Source organism: Hoplias malabaricus, chromosome 15 (genome assembly GCF_029633855.1).
Source record: "Hoplias malabaricus isolate fHopMal1 chromosome 15, fHopMal1.hap1, whole genome shotgun sequence".
In the NCBI taxonomy this organism is placed as follows: domain Eukaryota; kingdom Metazoa; phylum Chordata; class Actinopteri; order Characiformes; family Erythrinidae; genus Hoplias; species Hoplias malabaricus.
The window spans coordinates 11,245,229-11,261,986 of NC_089814.1; the positions used below are offsets into that span (position 1 = coordinate 11,245,229).

The window sequence follows — 16,758 nt, forward strand, 5'->3', positions numbered from 1 at the left end:
CAACTGAGGAGCAGAATCAGCGGGAAGCCCCTCGGACCACGGAGCACAAAGACCCCCCCAACCGTCCTGCGGAGAGTCTTCCTGCTCAGACCCTGTCCAGAGAGGGAGGGAGGGAGGGAGGTGGTGCACTGCTGTACCCCAGGAACCCTAAACATCTTTAAGCCTTGTTCAGTTATACCCATTCATGAGACATTTATCGAGTTTAATCACTAGAGCAATAAACTTATTGTACTTTTCGAGTGTTTTACGTTGTTCCCTATAGCTAAATCAGGTGACAAATGCACTGCAGTGTAAATAACGAAATGTATTTAGACTTGGTGCTCATGAGTTTATTTACACAGTGAATATTGGCGTGTAACAAATCTGTATACAGCGTTTAATTTTGTTTACATCTGACCTATAAATGAAAGCACATTTAAAGCCAGTATGTATTATAATGACAGGTTTGGTGTTAAAGACAAATAACTACCGATTTTATAATTAGCCATTTTAAATAGGCCCATCACAGTAAAATCAATCACTTATGGCCGTTTTTTCTAAACTATACATCTATTATATCTGTTATATCCATACTGCTCTACTCATTTAATTAACACACTCTGAGTTCATTGTTTTAATCTATATTCTGAACGCTTTTAGCACACCTCAGGGTTATCAGTTAAAGTAAATTTGTTAGTGTTTCTCAGTGCGAGACGCCACACTTCTGAGGAGAGAGGGCCGAGGACAAACATTTCACCTTTTATTCTTTGTTATTTTTAACCGCGTTTTTTCACCTTCATTTCGTTTATTTTTCAGTAATTATTTTTCGTTTATTTTATTTTCTGACGCCACTTAAATTATTTAATTAGGCAAAATATTCAAAATTCGTGTTTCTTCTGGTATGTAGTTTTGCCATTTTGTATGAAACTGGACTCTGTTACGCGCCATTTTCTTGTCCGAGAAACTTCGAGAACATGAGCGAGATGTTTGAAGAGGTCCGACCTGTTTTTTTTTTTTAACTCAAGTCCGTTGAGTTTAAATCACAAACGTGTCTCTAATGATCAGGCTTTATTAGTGTTTGAGTTTTAGCTGAGTCTTATTAAAGCTGTGATTTTCGCGTGGGATGTGGAATTTCAATATGAAGGAGCGCTCATTAGAGAGACTTGTAGAAACAAAGTAATGGTGTCATGCACTTTAAATATGTTTACTGAGAGTAGCGCGTTTAGCATTGTGAAGACAGCACATGCAGCAGGCCTCAGATATACACAGACTGCAATATAACCAGAGTACATGGTTTGGGGTGTATATTTTACATTATTATTATATAAATAATGCCCTAGATTACAGAGCCCATTTAATGTAGTAGATGCATTGAAATACTTCGGACCATTAATACACATTGGATGAACATGTTGGAGTGTTAAAACTGCAGAACACCTTCTTAAAATACCTTATGTCTCTAATTCATGACTTGGGTCTTTCTGGTCAGAGACTCGAGTTTAGACTGTGTTTGTTTGGTGGAGTGGGAAGAAACGTTACAAGTATCTAAACAAATAAGTAAATCAAGTTCACTCCCAGAATGCCCATCAGCTGAGGCCTATTGTGTGGAGGTGGCCAATGGGAGAAGAGCTCATTAAGACCTCCACCTCCAGCGCGGATTGATTAGGAAAACCTGGGTGAGGAGCTCAGACTGAAACCGAGAACATTGAGCTGAACTATCAGTTTTATTCATGGCCCTGTTAGTGCTGAGAGACTACCTCTTGCATTTCCACAGTGGACTCTGAAGGACTTAACTCCAGGCAGCAGCACCTCCGCTCTCTGAGTGGGTTTATTCTTCCAGGACATCAGAGAGATTTTTCTCTCTCTATTATGGACCTATCTAACGTTTGAGGCAGTTTTAAAGTCGTTTTTTTATCTTTTTTATTAGAGTCTTTTTTCACTTAATCAGTGAAGTATGTGTGATGTGTCAGAGAGCGCAGGGCCGGAGTGCAGTGAGCTGGTCCGGTCCGTGTGCCAACCAGCACCGGGCCCCGAGGCCCTGCAGCTCCAGGAGTCCAGCGTGCTCTTTAACAGGCCCGCCTATTTCAACGGCATCAACCCGCAACAGGCCCAGGCTTTCTTCCCTTTCGCCGCCATAGGAGGCGACTTCAGAGCCGGCGATGTCGCACCGGTCGGCGAGGCTCCCCAGGCCAAGCCCTGGTACCCCTTCCCGGGACACGATTACCAGCCCACCAACATTAGCCCCCCAATCGCGGAGACCCGCGAGCAGATCCGTATGCACGAGGTGAAGGTTGAGAAGGATTTGCGAGTGGAGGACTACGGGGAGGTCAAACTCCAGCAACCACAACTCTCAGCCCCAGGCCCCGGGGGCATTTATTACCCAGCGCCGTGGCCCCCGTCTTTCTGGCCCGGACTCCCCCACGTCTCTCTGCCCTGCGGCACCGGCCAGGCCCAGGCTCCGGCCGTGTCTTCGTCGCCGCCGTCCTCCTCCCCGTCCCTCTCACCCTCGCCTCCAAGTGGAGCCTTCTTCAGCGCGGCCTCGACGCAAATGCCCACCGCCTCACATGCGCTCAACGCCGGCCGCAGCAGTGGCTCTTCCTCAGGTGGCTGCAGCGACTCCGAGGAAGAGGTGAGGACTGGTTTATTAATTTGGGTTGGGTTTCTTCCAACTTTAATTGAAGTGCGTGAAAAACGGTAAAGTATATGTTCATATGAGCTGTAAAATTCCTGAAGGAATCTGTTAAATGTTAAGTTTCACCACAAAAACAATGCAGGGTGAAATTGTTTTTCCAGATGGTGAATATAGATAGAACCTCAAGTTATGCAATATATCACAAATGGCTTTTGTTTTGTTTAAATAGAGCAACTATCTTCAGTTACGTGTCTGTCTTGAAAAAAATATTTAATATGATTAAAATGAATACATGTGAACATAGAATCTGATACATATGGGAAACTAGGTTTGTTTTCTGCTGATTTTCTTGGCTCTGTGCTAATTCTTCTCTATTCTAAGGAGAACCTGACCACAGAAGAACTGGAGCAGTTTGCGAAAGAGCTGAAGCACAAGCGTATTACGCTGGGCTTCACTCAAGCAGATGTAGGCCTGTCTCTGGGAAACCTATATGGTGAGTTTCAGGTGTTTAGACTTCACCTAAGCTTGAACTGGACTCTGAACTGTGTTTAAAATCTGCTCTTTCTCATTGCAGGGAAAATGTTCAGCCAGACCACGATCTGCCGTTTTGAAGCTCTTCAGCTCAGTTTTAAAAACATGTGCAAGTTAAAGCCTCTGCTGCAGAGATGGCTGAACGAAGCAGAGACATCAGAAAATCCACAGGATGTAAGTCATCTGATCCTTAGATTTGCCAGGGACTTATATTAAATATTAGGGTTCGGTGCCTCATGCATTTTGTACTGGCCTTGAGCTTTTTGTGGTCAAGACGACTACCCAAAAATCTCTAAAATGAAAGCAGACCCTAAGATTTCAAGATAGAAGAAATTCTCTGCCTTCGATACCTGAGGCATTACTGTAGGTTCAACCTTAAAACTAGAACTACTAAATTTCATTTTTTTTTTTTGCACTGGGGTGCTATGAATAATATTACTGTCATATTACTTAGTATGGTAGCACGTGGTTTTGCATGCAGCCCAGCTTCTGTGTAATGACCACCTCTTGTAACTCACTAAATCTTAGTCTAAATTTAACTCATTCTCTCTTCTAGATGTACAAGATAGAGCGGGTCTTTGTTGACACACGAAAGAGAAAGAGGAGAACCAGTTTAGAGGGTTCAGTCCGCACTGCTCTTGAGTCCTACTTTATGAAGTGCCCCAAACCAAACACACTGGAAATCACGCATATATCTGATGACCTTGGCTTGGAGCGCGATGTGAGTAACCATGTCCTTCCACATACACACAGCTACTAAAAGCCTGCCATTATTTATAATCCATTTGCATTGTACTTTAAGTTGGGAAATTTGACCTAAAACAGCCTGTGATCTGGATGTCTGACAGAATACTCAATGCTTAATTATTCCAACGCTGGTCATCCTGTTGAATAAAAGCCAGTACCCAGTTACATAAAACACAAGTGAAATTTAAGGGAGGTACTTGTGTTCCCTTAAACACTGAATCTCCTTTTAAGTGAAACCTTAAAAACCGTTTTGCATACATTTCCTTCACTGTCAATTCCCTAAATTATTTAAGGGATGCAAAACCACCTTAACACTCAGTCGATGGAGAACATGGCTTCATTTGAGACCTTAAGACGGCCAATATATTTTGAATGCCACCTTAGGAAAAAAGTGGCAAGAAAAGGATTTTTATTTTAATGTATTTTTCCTTCTCCCCCTGCAGTTACTGCTGGAGTGAGTTTTCTCTTTAAAATTTAAATTTTATTTCTTTTATTGTATTGTTCCAAGAGAATACACTTCCTCTCCTTAGTCCAGTTTGGTTTCATTTCTTGTTTTCTCCCCTCTTTTAAATCTGCAAAGGCAACTCATACAGCAGTGTTCAATAAATGTTTGTAGTTCATCATGGAAACAGTTGAACTTTACTGCAGTAAATCCCTTATTGTTCTCCATCCGTCAAGTTAAATGACTGAGGGGCTTTATGCCACACTTAAGTAATTCCCTTGATGAAGGGAAAACCTTCCCTTATGGGGGAAGAACCCCAAGGTGTGTTATGCAACTGGGTGCATGAGCTTGGTTTGTAGAATTCTATTTATTCAAAAACTAAACTAAGAAAAGCACAATTTTCCACATTTTCAGCAATAACCTAATTTCTATTTTCTTCGCTCACTCATTGTTTATTAAAATCCTTGTCTGTGCACCTGTGTGACGTCTTGTCTGTTTTGAAGGTGGTACGCGTCTGGTTCTGTAACCGCAGGCAAAAAGGCAAGCGTCTGGCTATACCTTTTGATGAGGAGGGTGCAGAAGGTCAGTATTATGAACAAAGCCCAACGCCCCCTCCTCCGCACATGGGTGGCACACCCCTCTCAGCTCAGGGCTATCCAGGACCCACTCACCCTGGAGCAGTTCCTACCCTGTACATGCCCCAACTTCACCGACCAGACGTCTTCAAACAGACCCTTCACCCTGGACTGGTGGGCCACCTCTCCAGCTAAGCTGTCTCTGTGGTTTTTCTATATTTTGATACATCAAGGAAATGTCAGAGTGTAGGACAAGATTGCTCTATCGCTCCTAGCCAAGCTATGGAAATAACTAGTCTTTTTTGAAACGGTTCTTTCCAAAAATGAAAAAAAAAAAAAAAAAAAAAACACTATTGCTGAGCCTTCTGTCTTTAGATATGAACACATCTGCTTGAGTTTCTCAGCAGAGGGTGCTTGAGTAAAAATGTCTGATGCCTTTGCACAAATCATGGTTTTGTTTTACAACATGATTTTAAAGTTTTAAATGTTTTACATGTACTCTACCTCCTGTGTGTACATTTCCTTTTCTTTAAATGATTTTTTTTGTCAAGGTTATGCAATGTAAATTTGACTGATCAGCAGATCATTTAAGACAATGATGAAAGTTGTCAGCAGCTGATTTTAGAAAAACATAGCTTACATTTGTCAAAGGTTTTTATACTTTACTTTTTTTGTAACTTTTTTTTTTCTCTTCTCTTAAATCAATGGTGGTATTGGTTATGATTTAGGCTGTAAAGGTGAAGTGGGCTCTGAAAGGGCATCTGACACTGTTCCCTTCGGCCCTGTCATCACGTTCATGAAATAGGTAGAAACAAGGTATAATTTAAGAACCATGAAATCCCCTCTGCATGTGCCTTATATGCTTATCATTCTGTGCCTCCCCTCTTTTTGTAAATGAAATCAAATCTGATAATTTATTGCTGTATCTGTGATTTATTCCCTGGCAATTGTCAAGTACACTACTGCTATCTGGATTTTGGCAATTAAACCAGTTCCTTTGACCATCCATATTTTTTTTGTTTTGATTTGTCTTTGCAAAATGTGAAACCATAAGATTCTTGCATGTCCTTTTGTCAGAAGGAAACAGGTGGCCGCAATTACAACGGTGGAGGAAGTATGCGTTACGGATGTAGACCAAAATATCTTTCTTTCTTCAAGTGAGACCATGTGAAAAATGTGCATGAAAATTTAAAATAGGAACGCTTTCTTTTTCCAACATACAACCCAAAAGATCTCTTGGATTCATGGTGATTATTGTTTAAGTAAAGGAAGACTAGTGTACACTTTGTTCACATTTCTTTAATGCATGTTACTCAACAGAATGCAAAATGGTCAGTGAGAGACTCAAGTTGACTGGGCTGTGATTGACAGTTTAGGATATGTTACATGTGAAAGACAACTAGAACAATTACGGTTCAGAAGACATTTGGGGAAATGCATGTACACCAGACATTTGTAAACATTCATTTCCTGTGGTGACTTTATTCTGATCAGGGATGTGATGAACCTGGAGCCCACCTATCTTCACTGAGCTCTAGGTAGACACACCCTTGATGAGGTTCTGGTCAGCTGCAGGACATCAAACACTTCACAGTTCACACTCTCATAACTGTCAGCCAATCCACATACGTTTTGTGTCTTGTGCAGACAGCGGTAGGATAAATTCCTCACAGATGTGCATCCTCAATGTGAGGATTAAACTGAGGCTTTAGGGACATTCTCAGAAAATTCACTGTGTTGGTACCCTTGTTACTTCACACACCAACTTCGTCTCCTCTACTTTATTTTGTTTTACATAGCTCCATGACAAATATCTACCTCTCCTGGAGAACAGAATTTAAAGTACATTTAGAGAACATAACTGCATGTAAACATTGCCATATGTTTTTGGAGATACATTTCCACATCGAAGAAACTCCCTTCAACCCCTGCTCCATCTCCACCCTTTCTCTTGCCTTCAAGAAACTGGAGGGGTGTCATTTCTATCAGGTGTTACTTCTAGCAAGTCTTCTGTGTAATGAATCACCATTTATTGCATTGTTCAGATGTGTAGTGGATTAGATATATCAAACTCGATACTAAACCTGTTAAAAACAAGAAAACAAACTTTCTCTATGGAGCATTAACATGTTCAAGATGGCAAAGCTGAAGGTAAATTAATTGCATATTGTTATAATTGTTACATTTTGGTGTTAAGACATTGAACTGTTCGTTTTATGGTGCAAGCCACAAAACACGGGAACATTAGAGATTAAATACAACCTCTACATAAACACCAACATGAACCTTTATAATATTCCCATGCATTTGATTGAGGTGGGTGAGGTGAATATAAATTAGAACTTAACTCTACAGGGTGTAGACCTCTAGGAGCAGAATCCAGAGTTCCAACCGTCCAACCTTGTGTTAAATATGTTGTATTTTGAAATTGACCGTTATAGCAGGTCTCTTTTAGCGTTCTTTCCATCAACATCCATAAACTATTGTACATCATAAATGATAAAGCTCTGCTGCATTAAACAGATTGTTAGTGAAAGTGCTTACATCACATTTTCTTACATTTTTCTTTTTATCAAGTAATGTTTCTGGTGTAGCTTCATGCTTGTCACAACTAGTGTACCCTTTTTTCTTCATAACATTTATATTGATAGTGTTTTTTTTATATATATATATATATATAAATATTTATATTTGATTTTCCACATGAAAAGTCCATTTCCAAAAAGAGTTAAGATGCTGTGCAAAATTTAAACAAAAACAGAATGCAATAATAGCCTATATTCACCTGAATATAATAACAAAGACAATATTTTAAATGTTGAAATGTGTTTTCAAAAATATATGCCCATTTTGAATTTGATGCCCGCGACATTTTCAAAAGATTGGAAAAATTGGTTAATGCTACAAATGATAAATTATGTTAATCAGCAAAAGGTCTGTGACATGGTTGGGTTTATATATATATATATATATATATATATATATATATATATATACATCCATCCATTATCTGTAACCGCTTATCCAGTTCAGGGTCGCGGTGGGTCCAGAGCCTACCTGGAATCATTGGGCGCAAGGCGGGAATACACCCTGGAGGGGGCGCCAGTCCTTCACAGGGCAACACAGACACACACACACACACACACATATATATATATATATATATATATATATATATATATAAAGAGGCTGGGCCTTTCAGAAATACAGATGGGGAGGGGTTTATCAGTGTGAAATGTTGCACAAAAAAAAACACACCACAAAAAACACTAAGGTGTCACTGTCTTTGTACTATTTTCCATTGAAATGGATTTAAATTATTTGCATTCTCTTTTTCATTTACATTTTGATCAATATCCCAACTTTTCTGGAAATGGGGATTGTATTTTCCATCTAGAAATCTCTGAGCAAACTCAACCATGTAAGTGCAAAACAGAATTTAGGAATACAGCACAACCAGAAATAGCATTGAATTAACATCCTTCCCATGCCTTTAAATCATGGTAGATCTTGTGTGGTAGTGAGTCATAAACTGGACAAATGTTGCAGAGCCTTTCTCTCCAGTCTGTATACAATTTAACCCTGTAGTTCTGATGCCAGGCAAAGTATGATCTGTAGCGTTCTGGATCTCTAGCTAGATCTTTTAGAAATGTGCCAAGAGCATCTATGGACTCAAAGTCATCTACATGGATGAAAGAATTTGTGGGTGCCACAGCTTCGTAATCTTTGCGTGAAGGACCCAGGACTACAGGTACAGTACCAGCCTGGAAAGCGTTTCTCCACAGCTTCTCTGTGATGTAGTGTGGAGACTCAGAGTTCTCAAAAGACAGATAAAAATAACATCTGGAAATTGTGGGAAGCAGCTTGTCCTTTGACAGTGGTCTTTTCACAGAGTGGCCATACACCTGTACAGGGATGGTGTTGTTCAGCTGTTGGTATACTCTGCTCCTCCTCTGCCGCCGCTGGTATTGACTGACCACCCAGCAGACCAGCTCAGTTTTGTTCTGTGGTATGGTAAAGTCATTACTCCTTTCCTCTTTTGACATAAGCCTTCCATAAGGCACCGTGACGTCTGCACTGGGGCTGTATGACATAGTCAAGTTGAAGATACCAGCATATTGATTTAAATAGCCATTATTCCGAGGGGATTCTAGAGACATCCAAAGCCAGCGCTGACCAGCTGGACGAAACAGATGTAGTGGCAGTTTCACTCTTTTAGACTTCAGCTCGTGGTGATGAAACACTACAATGTCAGCATTGGAATAGAGGCTACGTTCATCCGTCAGGTGACAGCCAGCAATGCTGTAGTTCAACAGACACACATCCCCCTTGAGGTTAAGTTTAGTGTGGAAAGGCCAGTGCCACAGTAGGATGGTGACTGACCTGCTGCTCAAATTCCAATAAAAGAAGGCACACGGGAGGATAATGGACAGGAATATGATGATCTTCTTGCCAGATCTCATTGCTAAAGGGTTAGATTAGAAGTACAGATTAGTTTAGTTATCCCACATTTAAGAGTTCTTTATCATCTTGTTCAGTTATTTGTATTTAATCATACTGCAGTTTATGGTTTTATCAGCGTCACAGTATTGTTTTGCTTCCCATTATAACTGTGCTGAATATGAGCATTAGGGTTGGGCTCATTTCTTATTAATTTGGCTTGATTTCTTTTTCACTTTTTAGCAGAACATTTTCCCATAACCTCCTTATACTTTCAGCTAGAGACTTCGTTTAAAATTTAAATGGTAGAGAAAATCCCCCTTTCTATCACCTGTAAATTCGAGAACATTTGAAAATACGGTTTTTGAGTTATGAATTTTTGTTTAGCACTAGGGAGGGTTTCGGCTCCCATAGAGTTCAATGTATTTCAAAGCAGCTCCCCATGCAGTTTTGCAAAAATTTGTTCTGTGATTAACTCATCATGACACGATCAATTATTGCTCAAAATGAAAACTTTTTACACCAGATCGATCCCCAGGGTGTCCTTGTCACTACGGTATGTTTGGTTAAAAAAATGAACAGCTATTCGTTTATCAGTTAACAAAATTGCGAGCTATAAGCATTTGTTTGGAGGGTGGACCCCCGTAGAAATTCATTGAATTCTGGGTTCGGCTGTGTGTCTGCGCATGTGTGAGAGAGAGAGTGAAAGGGAGGGGGAGGGGGGAGAGTGAGTGGGCGGGGGGAGGGGTGTGAGGGACACAGAAATATACAGGCATTCTTTAAGGTGGAAATCCAAATAACGTTGTTGTTTTCAAGGTGGACGTCTTAATAAAATTGTGGGTTTTTTAAGGTGGAATGTTTTTAAAGATGGCAATCAAAATGTATTTGTGGACGTTTTAAGGGTTATTTGAAGTGGAAGTCTTATTTAAATGGGGAGTTTTTTAAAGTGGAATTTTTAGTAAGGTGTCAGTCAAAGTATATTGGCAGTCTATTTAAAATGGTGGTTTTTTAAAGGTAGTATTGGATCAATTGTTGCATGAATTTAAAGTCATAGCTATTAAGCAACATATAATGTGGCAACAATGCTAGCAAAATATGACAAGCCAAATTCACGAAAGTTCTTGAACTTTCACCCTCCAGTTTTATTTATATCTCTACACAATACACAATGCTCACTATGAGCCTGCACCCATTGGCCACTGTTTTTGTTCTAAACTTTAATCCATTCCTTTCTATCTAAAGTGTTGCCATAGTCCAACCCTTCCCAAAGGCAACAAATTATCATCAAACCATTTCTTACAGTTCTTCAGCTAGAGTACAGTGCTGCAGAAAAAAGGTGTTGCAAAATTATAAAAGCATGTGAGTATATAATTAATATAAATCTCTAAACAGCACTAGCACTTTTGTGGACTATACCTTTAACACAATTCATGTTGTATTCACAAAATATGCAGTCAATGTAATATGTAAACACTTTTACTTCACCAACACTGCCATGAACAATATTTTGTCTACCTTACAATAAATATTATTCATTCATTCGTAGATGATATGCACACATTTGACACTGAAGCAAAAATATAGTGGTTTCCAGGAAAACGAAATTACATTTTAAAACTACAGTGAGTGATATAATTCTGTTTTTGCTGTTAAGACTGACACAAGGAAACTAATGTTGTTTCTGTGATGTCATCAGCTGTAAGTATTTTGACAGTCGTTCTACTATGACTGACTATATGTTGGATAGAAAATATGTGCTAGTGTTTTGAAAGAGTACTGAGATGTGTTCACCATGTTTTGATAGAATTAGTAGAGAAAGTTTGCATTTTGAAACATATAGTTGGTATTTAATGAACAATATGTGGATTTTAGCAGAAAATTAATCATTTGGCTAATAGTGTGATGTAGTTGTATGTGCTGTGTTAAAAGTTTAGCAAATGTGTCATCCATCCATTATCTGTTAGCGCTTATCCAGTTCAGGGTCACGGTGGGTCCAGAGCCTACCTGAAATCATTGGGCGCAAGGTGCGAATACACCCTGGAGGGGGCGCCAGTCTTTCACAGGGCAACACACACACAACCTACCAATGTGTGTTTTTGGACTGTGGGAGGAAACCAAAGCCCCTGGAGCTTCACAGACAGTCACACGGAGCGGGAAACAAACCCACAACCTCCGGGTCTCTAGAGCTGAGTGACTCTGACACTCCCTGCTGCGCCACCATGCGTCAGGTATTAATAAAAACTAGTTAGCAATTGTCAAAAAACCTAACAACTTTAAAATAATTATTATAAATACAGTTTGTAATGAAATGTTGCATAATTTGTACTTATAAATATGTATACATTACTACGGTTTTAATGCTTATATATACTGCAGCTAACATGAGGAATGTAGAAGTCACCTGTTGCACCATTTAAGGTGGAATAGCATATATTACAGAACAGGATATTTGAATAAGAAGCTATCTTCAGCCTTGTAAAGTTACCCCTTTAAGGTGAAACTGAGTTTTTTTTTTGGCTGCGTTTCATTTCATCTGCTTTTTAACACGGCAGCTGCTGATTTCACATTTTGGAAAAATTGTAAATTCAAGAGCAGGTGTGGGTTTAGGAACTGTACATTCAATGTACGTTTAGTCTCTCTCTCTCTCTCTCTCTCTCTCTCTCTCTCTCTCTCTCTCTCTCTATGTGTGTGTGTGAGTTCATATAGTTCACAGAATATAGAGGGAAGGAAGCTCTGATGAAGGAAATGTCATTGCTATATCAGGTTTTCATATTATTGATGCATGTCCTAACTTTAAGCCCCTATTTTTATTGTATTAATCTTTGAAACAAATAGAGAAAACTTTCCAACATGTTTTCAGCAAATTCCTGACATTACTCACAGCAAATAAGCTGCATGAAAGGAAGTAAGCTGCAAAAGCTGTGAAAAAAGGGGAAATGGTATGTTTTCAATGACTAACACTTTTCTCTTTCTTTCAGAAAATATGTGTTATTTTAAAATCATTTTCAGACTGTTGTATTTAACAGAATTATATTAAATTAAATTATACTTTAAATTATATTTAAGCTTATATCCTAATAAAGTATAGGGACCTGAAGAAGAGCAAAGACTGAAGTCCCAAGGGGCACAAGTGAGCAGAGATTTAAATTTCCTGTGCAGATTAAAAAGAAGTTAGGACAGAAATAAATTCTTACCTGAGAGACAGAGCATGTCTGGTCAGATGTAGATTCTGAGGTGGTGAAAAAAGGCAAAACCTTTTGGGGAAACAGGAGAAGCTGAGATGTAATGCACTCAACCAGCAGTGATGGAGAGATACCCATGTTTCCTTGTTTCCTGTTTGCTCTCTTTTCTTCTCTTCTCTCTCTCTCTCTCTCTCTTGCTCTCTCCTCCCTCTCTCTCTCTCTCTCTCTCTCTCAATCTCTCTCCCTGTGAACACTTTTATGCAATGTTTACTTGAAACTTTATTTAAAAAAAAGTCAAAAAGCAGCTGTATATTCTTTGCTTGATATTGTCACTTATAAAATATATTACACTGTCAAAATGAAATGCAGTGGTCGTGGTTTGTGGTGAATTCAGAGCTGATAGCTTTGGATTGTGGGGTTGGTATGGGTTGCACAGATGAAACAGCACAGTTCCTGTGTTCTAGTATGTGAGGGTGTGTGAGTATATGGCAAAACCTGTTTTGCAACACCTGCTTCCGCAACATAATTGGCATAAAAAAGACATAGTAAAAACTGCAGGAAATGAGGTATTTAGCACGTGGAAACATCTTAGTCAATGTCTCTACACAGAGATGTCTATTGCTCAGACATGGCTCATGGGAGGCTCAGTAGACTTCATGACAATGTTCCTAATATCCCACAGGAGAAATAGCATTACAGAAAAGGGAGACATGAGATACCACTGGCCCAGATAAACAATGCTTATCACAGCTTCAGAACTAAGACATCTCTTGCCTTTAGGGAAGAGTCAAAGGTATGTATGTACTGAAAGTGCTGTAACAGATGCATATTGTAATCTCTGTAAATCTGAACAGTGTGAGGCTTTACTGGGATTTACTGGGCAAGAGTAGCAGGAGACATCTTACAAAAAAAGCATAATTAAAGTTCATTTTATTAAGTAAAGTTGAAGTAGACCCAGAATAAATACGCAACCTTCAAACTTTGCCTAACCCTAACTGTGACCCTAAAGCTAACCCCAACTCTAAACCTGAATATTTAACTTCAGATTTCAGACAGAAAAGCAGTGTTTTCTGTGTATAATGCTGTACCATGACCCATGACCATGACCATGACCATGAACAGGATAAGCAGTTACAGAAAATGAATGAATAAATTAATGACTGTACTGCTAACAGAAGGACTGGCACCCCCTCCAGAGTATGTTCCTGCCTTGCGCCTGGTGATTCCGGGTAGGATCCAGACCCACCGCAACCCTGAACTTGAGGTGAATGAATGAATGAATGAATATACCACTAACAGAACCCTGCTGTGTGTGATGGGAAAATGCAATCTAACATTGTAATGACATAATAATAATGATAATCCACCAGTATACTCTATAATGATTGCTATACACAGATACATCATGATTGGAGTGTAGAAGTATAGAACATGTTGTGCTTAAGCTCATAACCTTGAAGTGCTTAACAATGTACTTCTGTAGTTTGATTATAGAAGTATGGTCCCTAAATAGAGAATATGTTGAATAACATATTATAACCGTCAGCAGACAGTATGCTGACAAGGGAAAAAAAATAACATATGTGTAGCATAAGAGGCCAGGTTGGGAGTGTCTGGGTTTTGAGCAATGAGACGTGATGTAATAATGTCCGAATGGTACACATGACCATTGTTGTACGTGACAAAGGTCCTACTGCAATAAATTTTTGAAGAAACTAGAGATTGGAGTGAACACTTGACTCTGTGTCTTTATTCCTCTGATTTCTTCTCGTGCCTGAAAATAATTTTAGAAGTCTTCCTACCTCTTGGCACTTGGACAATTGCCATAACACTGTGCTTATAGCTCTCCTTTGCATAACAGAAAGTTTGAGTGAAGGCAGTGAAACAGCGCCACCAGTGGATGTGGGCTCATTTAGTGAAGTATGATTGATGAAGAAGCAGTGTCCTGTCCTCAATATTCAAATGACAGTTTTAACTAGGGTGATCAGACGTCCTCTTTTACCGGGACATGTCCTCTTTTTTAGACTTAAAAAAATGTCCGGGAGGAATTTTACAAACGTCCGGGATCATGATTTCTGGAGCTTACATAGAATTTCGAGAAGTTTCGTTCACAAACTAGTCACGCCCTCCCCTACTCCGATTGGTTCGCTTGAGTGAGAAGGGGGCGTGGTGAAGTAGCATAAAATCTTCTGATTGGACGGTCTGCCTGTAGAGCTACCGTTATTGGTCGATAACCTTCACTGTAAACATTTAATTGGTCAGTCTGCACGTCTGTAGTCCTTGTTTACGTCAGGCAAAGCTCATGTACCCACCCTCATGTCGAGCAGCTATGCCGAAACGTAAATGTAAGTTCTCGGATGAATTAAAAAAGAAACTTCCATGTTTTGTGTAGCAAATAAAGGTGTAAAGGACTTAAAAGCACACACGTGTGCTTTTTTTCATCATCTCAGATCTGGTCACCCTAGTTTTAACAGGTGAAGTGTTTTAGTTTATTTACATTTTCGATATTACATCTTGTTGCTCAAACCTTGGAAGAATTTTGCCAACAAAACAGCTTATTTATCTGTTTCTCTGTTGGTTAACACTATGTACATTAGATTCAGTTCCACCCCTGTATTATTTACTCTGTTATTCCACCCCAAACTACCAGCCAAATATTCTTAAACTTTTCTTAAGAGTATCTTGATCAAATAAGTAAATATATACTCCAAATATACGAAGTTACGTGTCTGTATAAGCCATGTAAAATTGTTAAGTATATCATTGATAAGTATAGGACAGCACAGTATAGGTGGTGCAGCAGGTAGTGTCGCAGTCACACAGCTCCAGGGAGGTTGTGGGTTCTGCTCCGGGTGACTGTCTGTGAGGAGTTTGGTGTGTTCTCCCTGTGTCCGCATGGGTTTCCGCCGGTTTTTTCCTATGGTCCTGAAACACATGTTGGTAGGTGGATTGGTGACTCAAAATAGTCCCTAGGTCAGGGGTCAGCAACCCGCGGCTCCAGAGCCGCTTTTTGATCCCTCTGAGGCGGCTCAGCTTTTGAAAATAATTAATGAGTATTTAATTAAAATGTATTTTATTTTGGTTTGTTCATTTTCAAATTGTAATTGTATGAAGATTATGGCGATCTTGTAACTTCTAAAATATTTTAATATTTAATTTTAATATATTTTTGTCGCTCTTAATACACGTCACAACTTCCAATGTGCGACACCCGCCAGTGTGCGGTTTCTTGAACTTTTTGACAGATGACTGCAAAGCGCCAGTAAAAATAATGACGGCACGCAGAGAGAGGACAGCATTTTTGTTTGCTGCCTGTGGATAATTTAAGTTCTGTGTTTTTTTCCATTACTACAAGGACTCAAATAGACATTGAGTATTTTACTTGACCGTCAACACAACGTCTTTTCTTTTTTTCGGAGTTAAAAATGTTTTGTTGCATGCAGAAATGTTATTTCATTTTCTCTGCAGTCGTTCATTGATTTCATGAATGTCACACAGTATAGTTTGTTTAAACATAGCATAAAATGTTATTTCATTTAAAATTTCAAAAGGGTTTTGTGGCTCCCAGTGTTTTCTTTACTGTGTGAAACGGGTCCAAATGGCTCTTTGAGTGGTAAAGGTTACCGACCCCTGCCCTAGGTGTATGTGTGTGTGTGTCGCACTGTGAAGGACTGGCACCCCCTCAAGGTTGTGTTCCCGCCTTGTGCCCAGTGATTCTGGTCAGGCTTCGGACCCACGGTGACCCTAAACTAGATAAGCGGTTACAGATAATGAATGAATGAATCATAAGTACATGAAAAGTACACTGAACACATACTCGCTTAATTTGTAGTTTAAAAGAAGTATACTAATGTCACATTTGAATGATTGTTTTGTAAGGGAAAAGAGCAAACTTCAAATTAAATTTTTAAATTGGAATTTTTTGGAGCAGGAGCACATGAGTTTAAAGCAACACAAGGTGCAATTTCTCCAGTTTTGAGCCTGGAGTAGAAACGACTATTCTTCCTGTTATTATTATAGGTCAGTGAAGCATCACAATGAGCTGTAATTTTAAGGCAATTGTAAGGTGTTCACAAGTCCCATATGCATGTCTAACTTATTTAAGGAGTTTTGTTTGGTAAAATATTTAGTTTTTACGATTCCGGCCATAAACCATAAATGTATACGGTTAAACATAAAATTTAAACAACAAAGTTATTATAAAGTGATCTGGTCCACTTCCTCTACCCC

At 39.3% G+C, this 16,758-nt stretch overlaps 2 protein-coding genes across 2 annotated transcripts; one reads left to right on the top strand and one right to left on the bottom strand.

Moving 5' to 3' along the window:
• The first annotated feature begins 1,574 nt into the window (after window positions 1-1,574).
• pou5f3 (POU domain, class 5, transcription factor 3) lies at window positions 1,575-5,931 on the top strand. Its single transcript, XM_066645686.1, has 5 exons — window positions 1,575-2,608; window positions 2,993-3,104; window positions 3,186-3,316; window positions 3,699-3,863; window positions 4,835-5,931. The coding sequence occupies exons 1-5, from the start codon at window positions 1,934-1,936 to the stop codon at window positions 5,099-5,101; spliced, it is 1,350 nt and encodes a 449-aa protein (XP_066501783.1). The 5' UTR covers window positions 1,575-1,933; the 3' UTR covers window positions 5,102-5,931.
• A 2,448-nt stretch (window positions 5,932-8,379) lies between these two features.
• On the bottom strand, window positions 8,380-9,369 carry fut7 (fucosyltransferase 7 (alpha (1,3) fucosyltransferase)). The gene has a single exon (XM_066646402.1). The coding sequence runs from the start codon at window positions 9,367-9,369 to the stop codon at window positions 8,380-8,382; it is 990 nt and encodes a 329-aa protein (XP_066502499.1).
• Window positions 9,370-16,758: the final 7,389 nt, after the last annotated feature.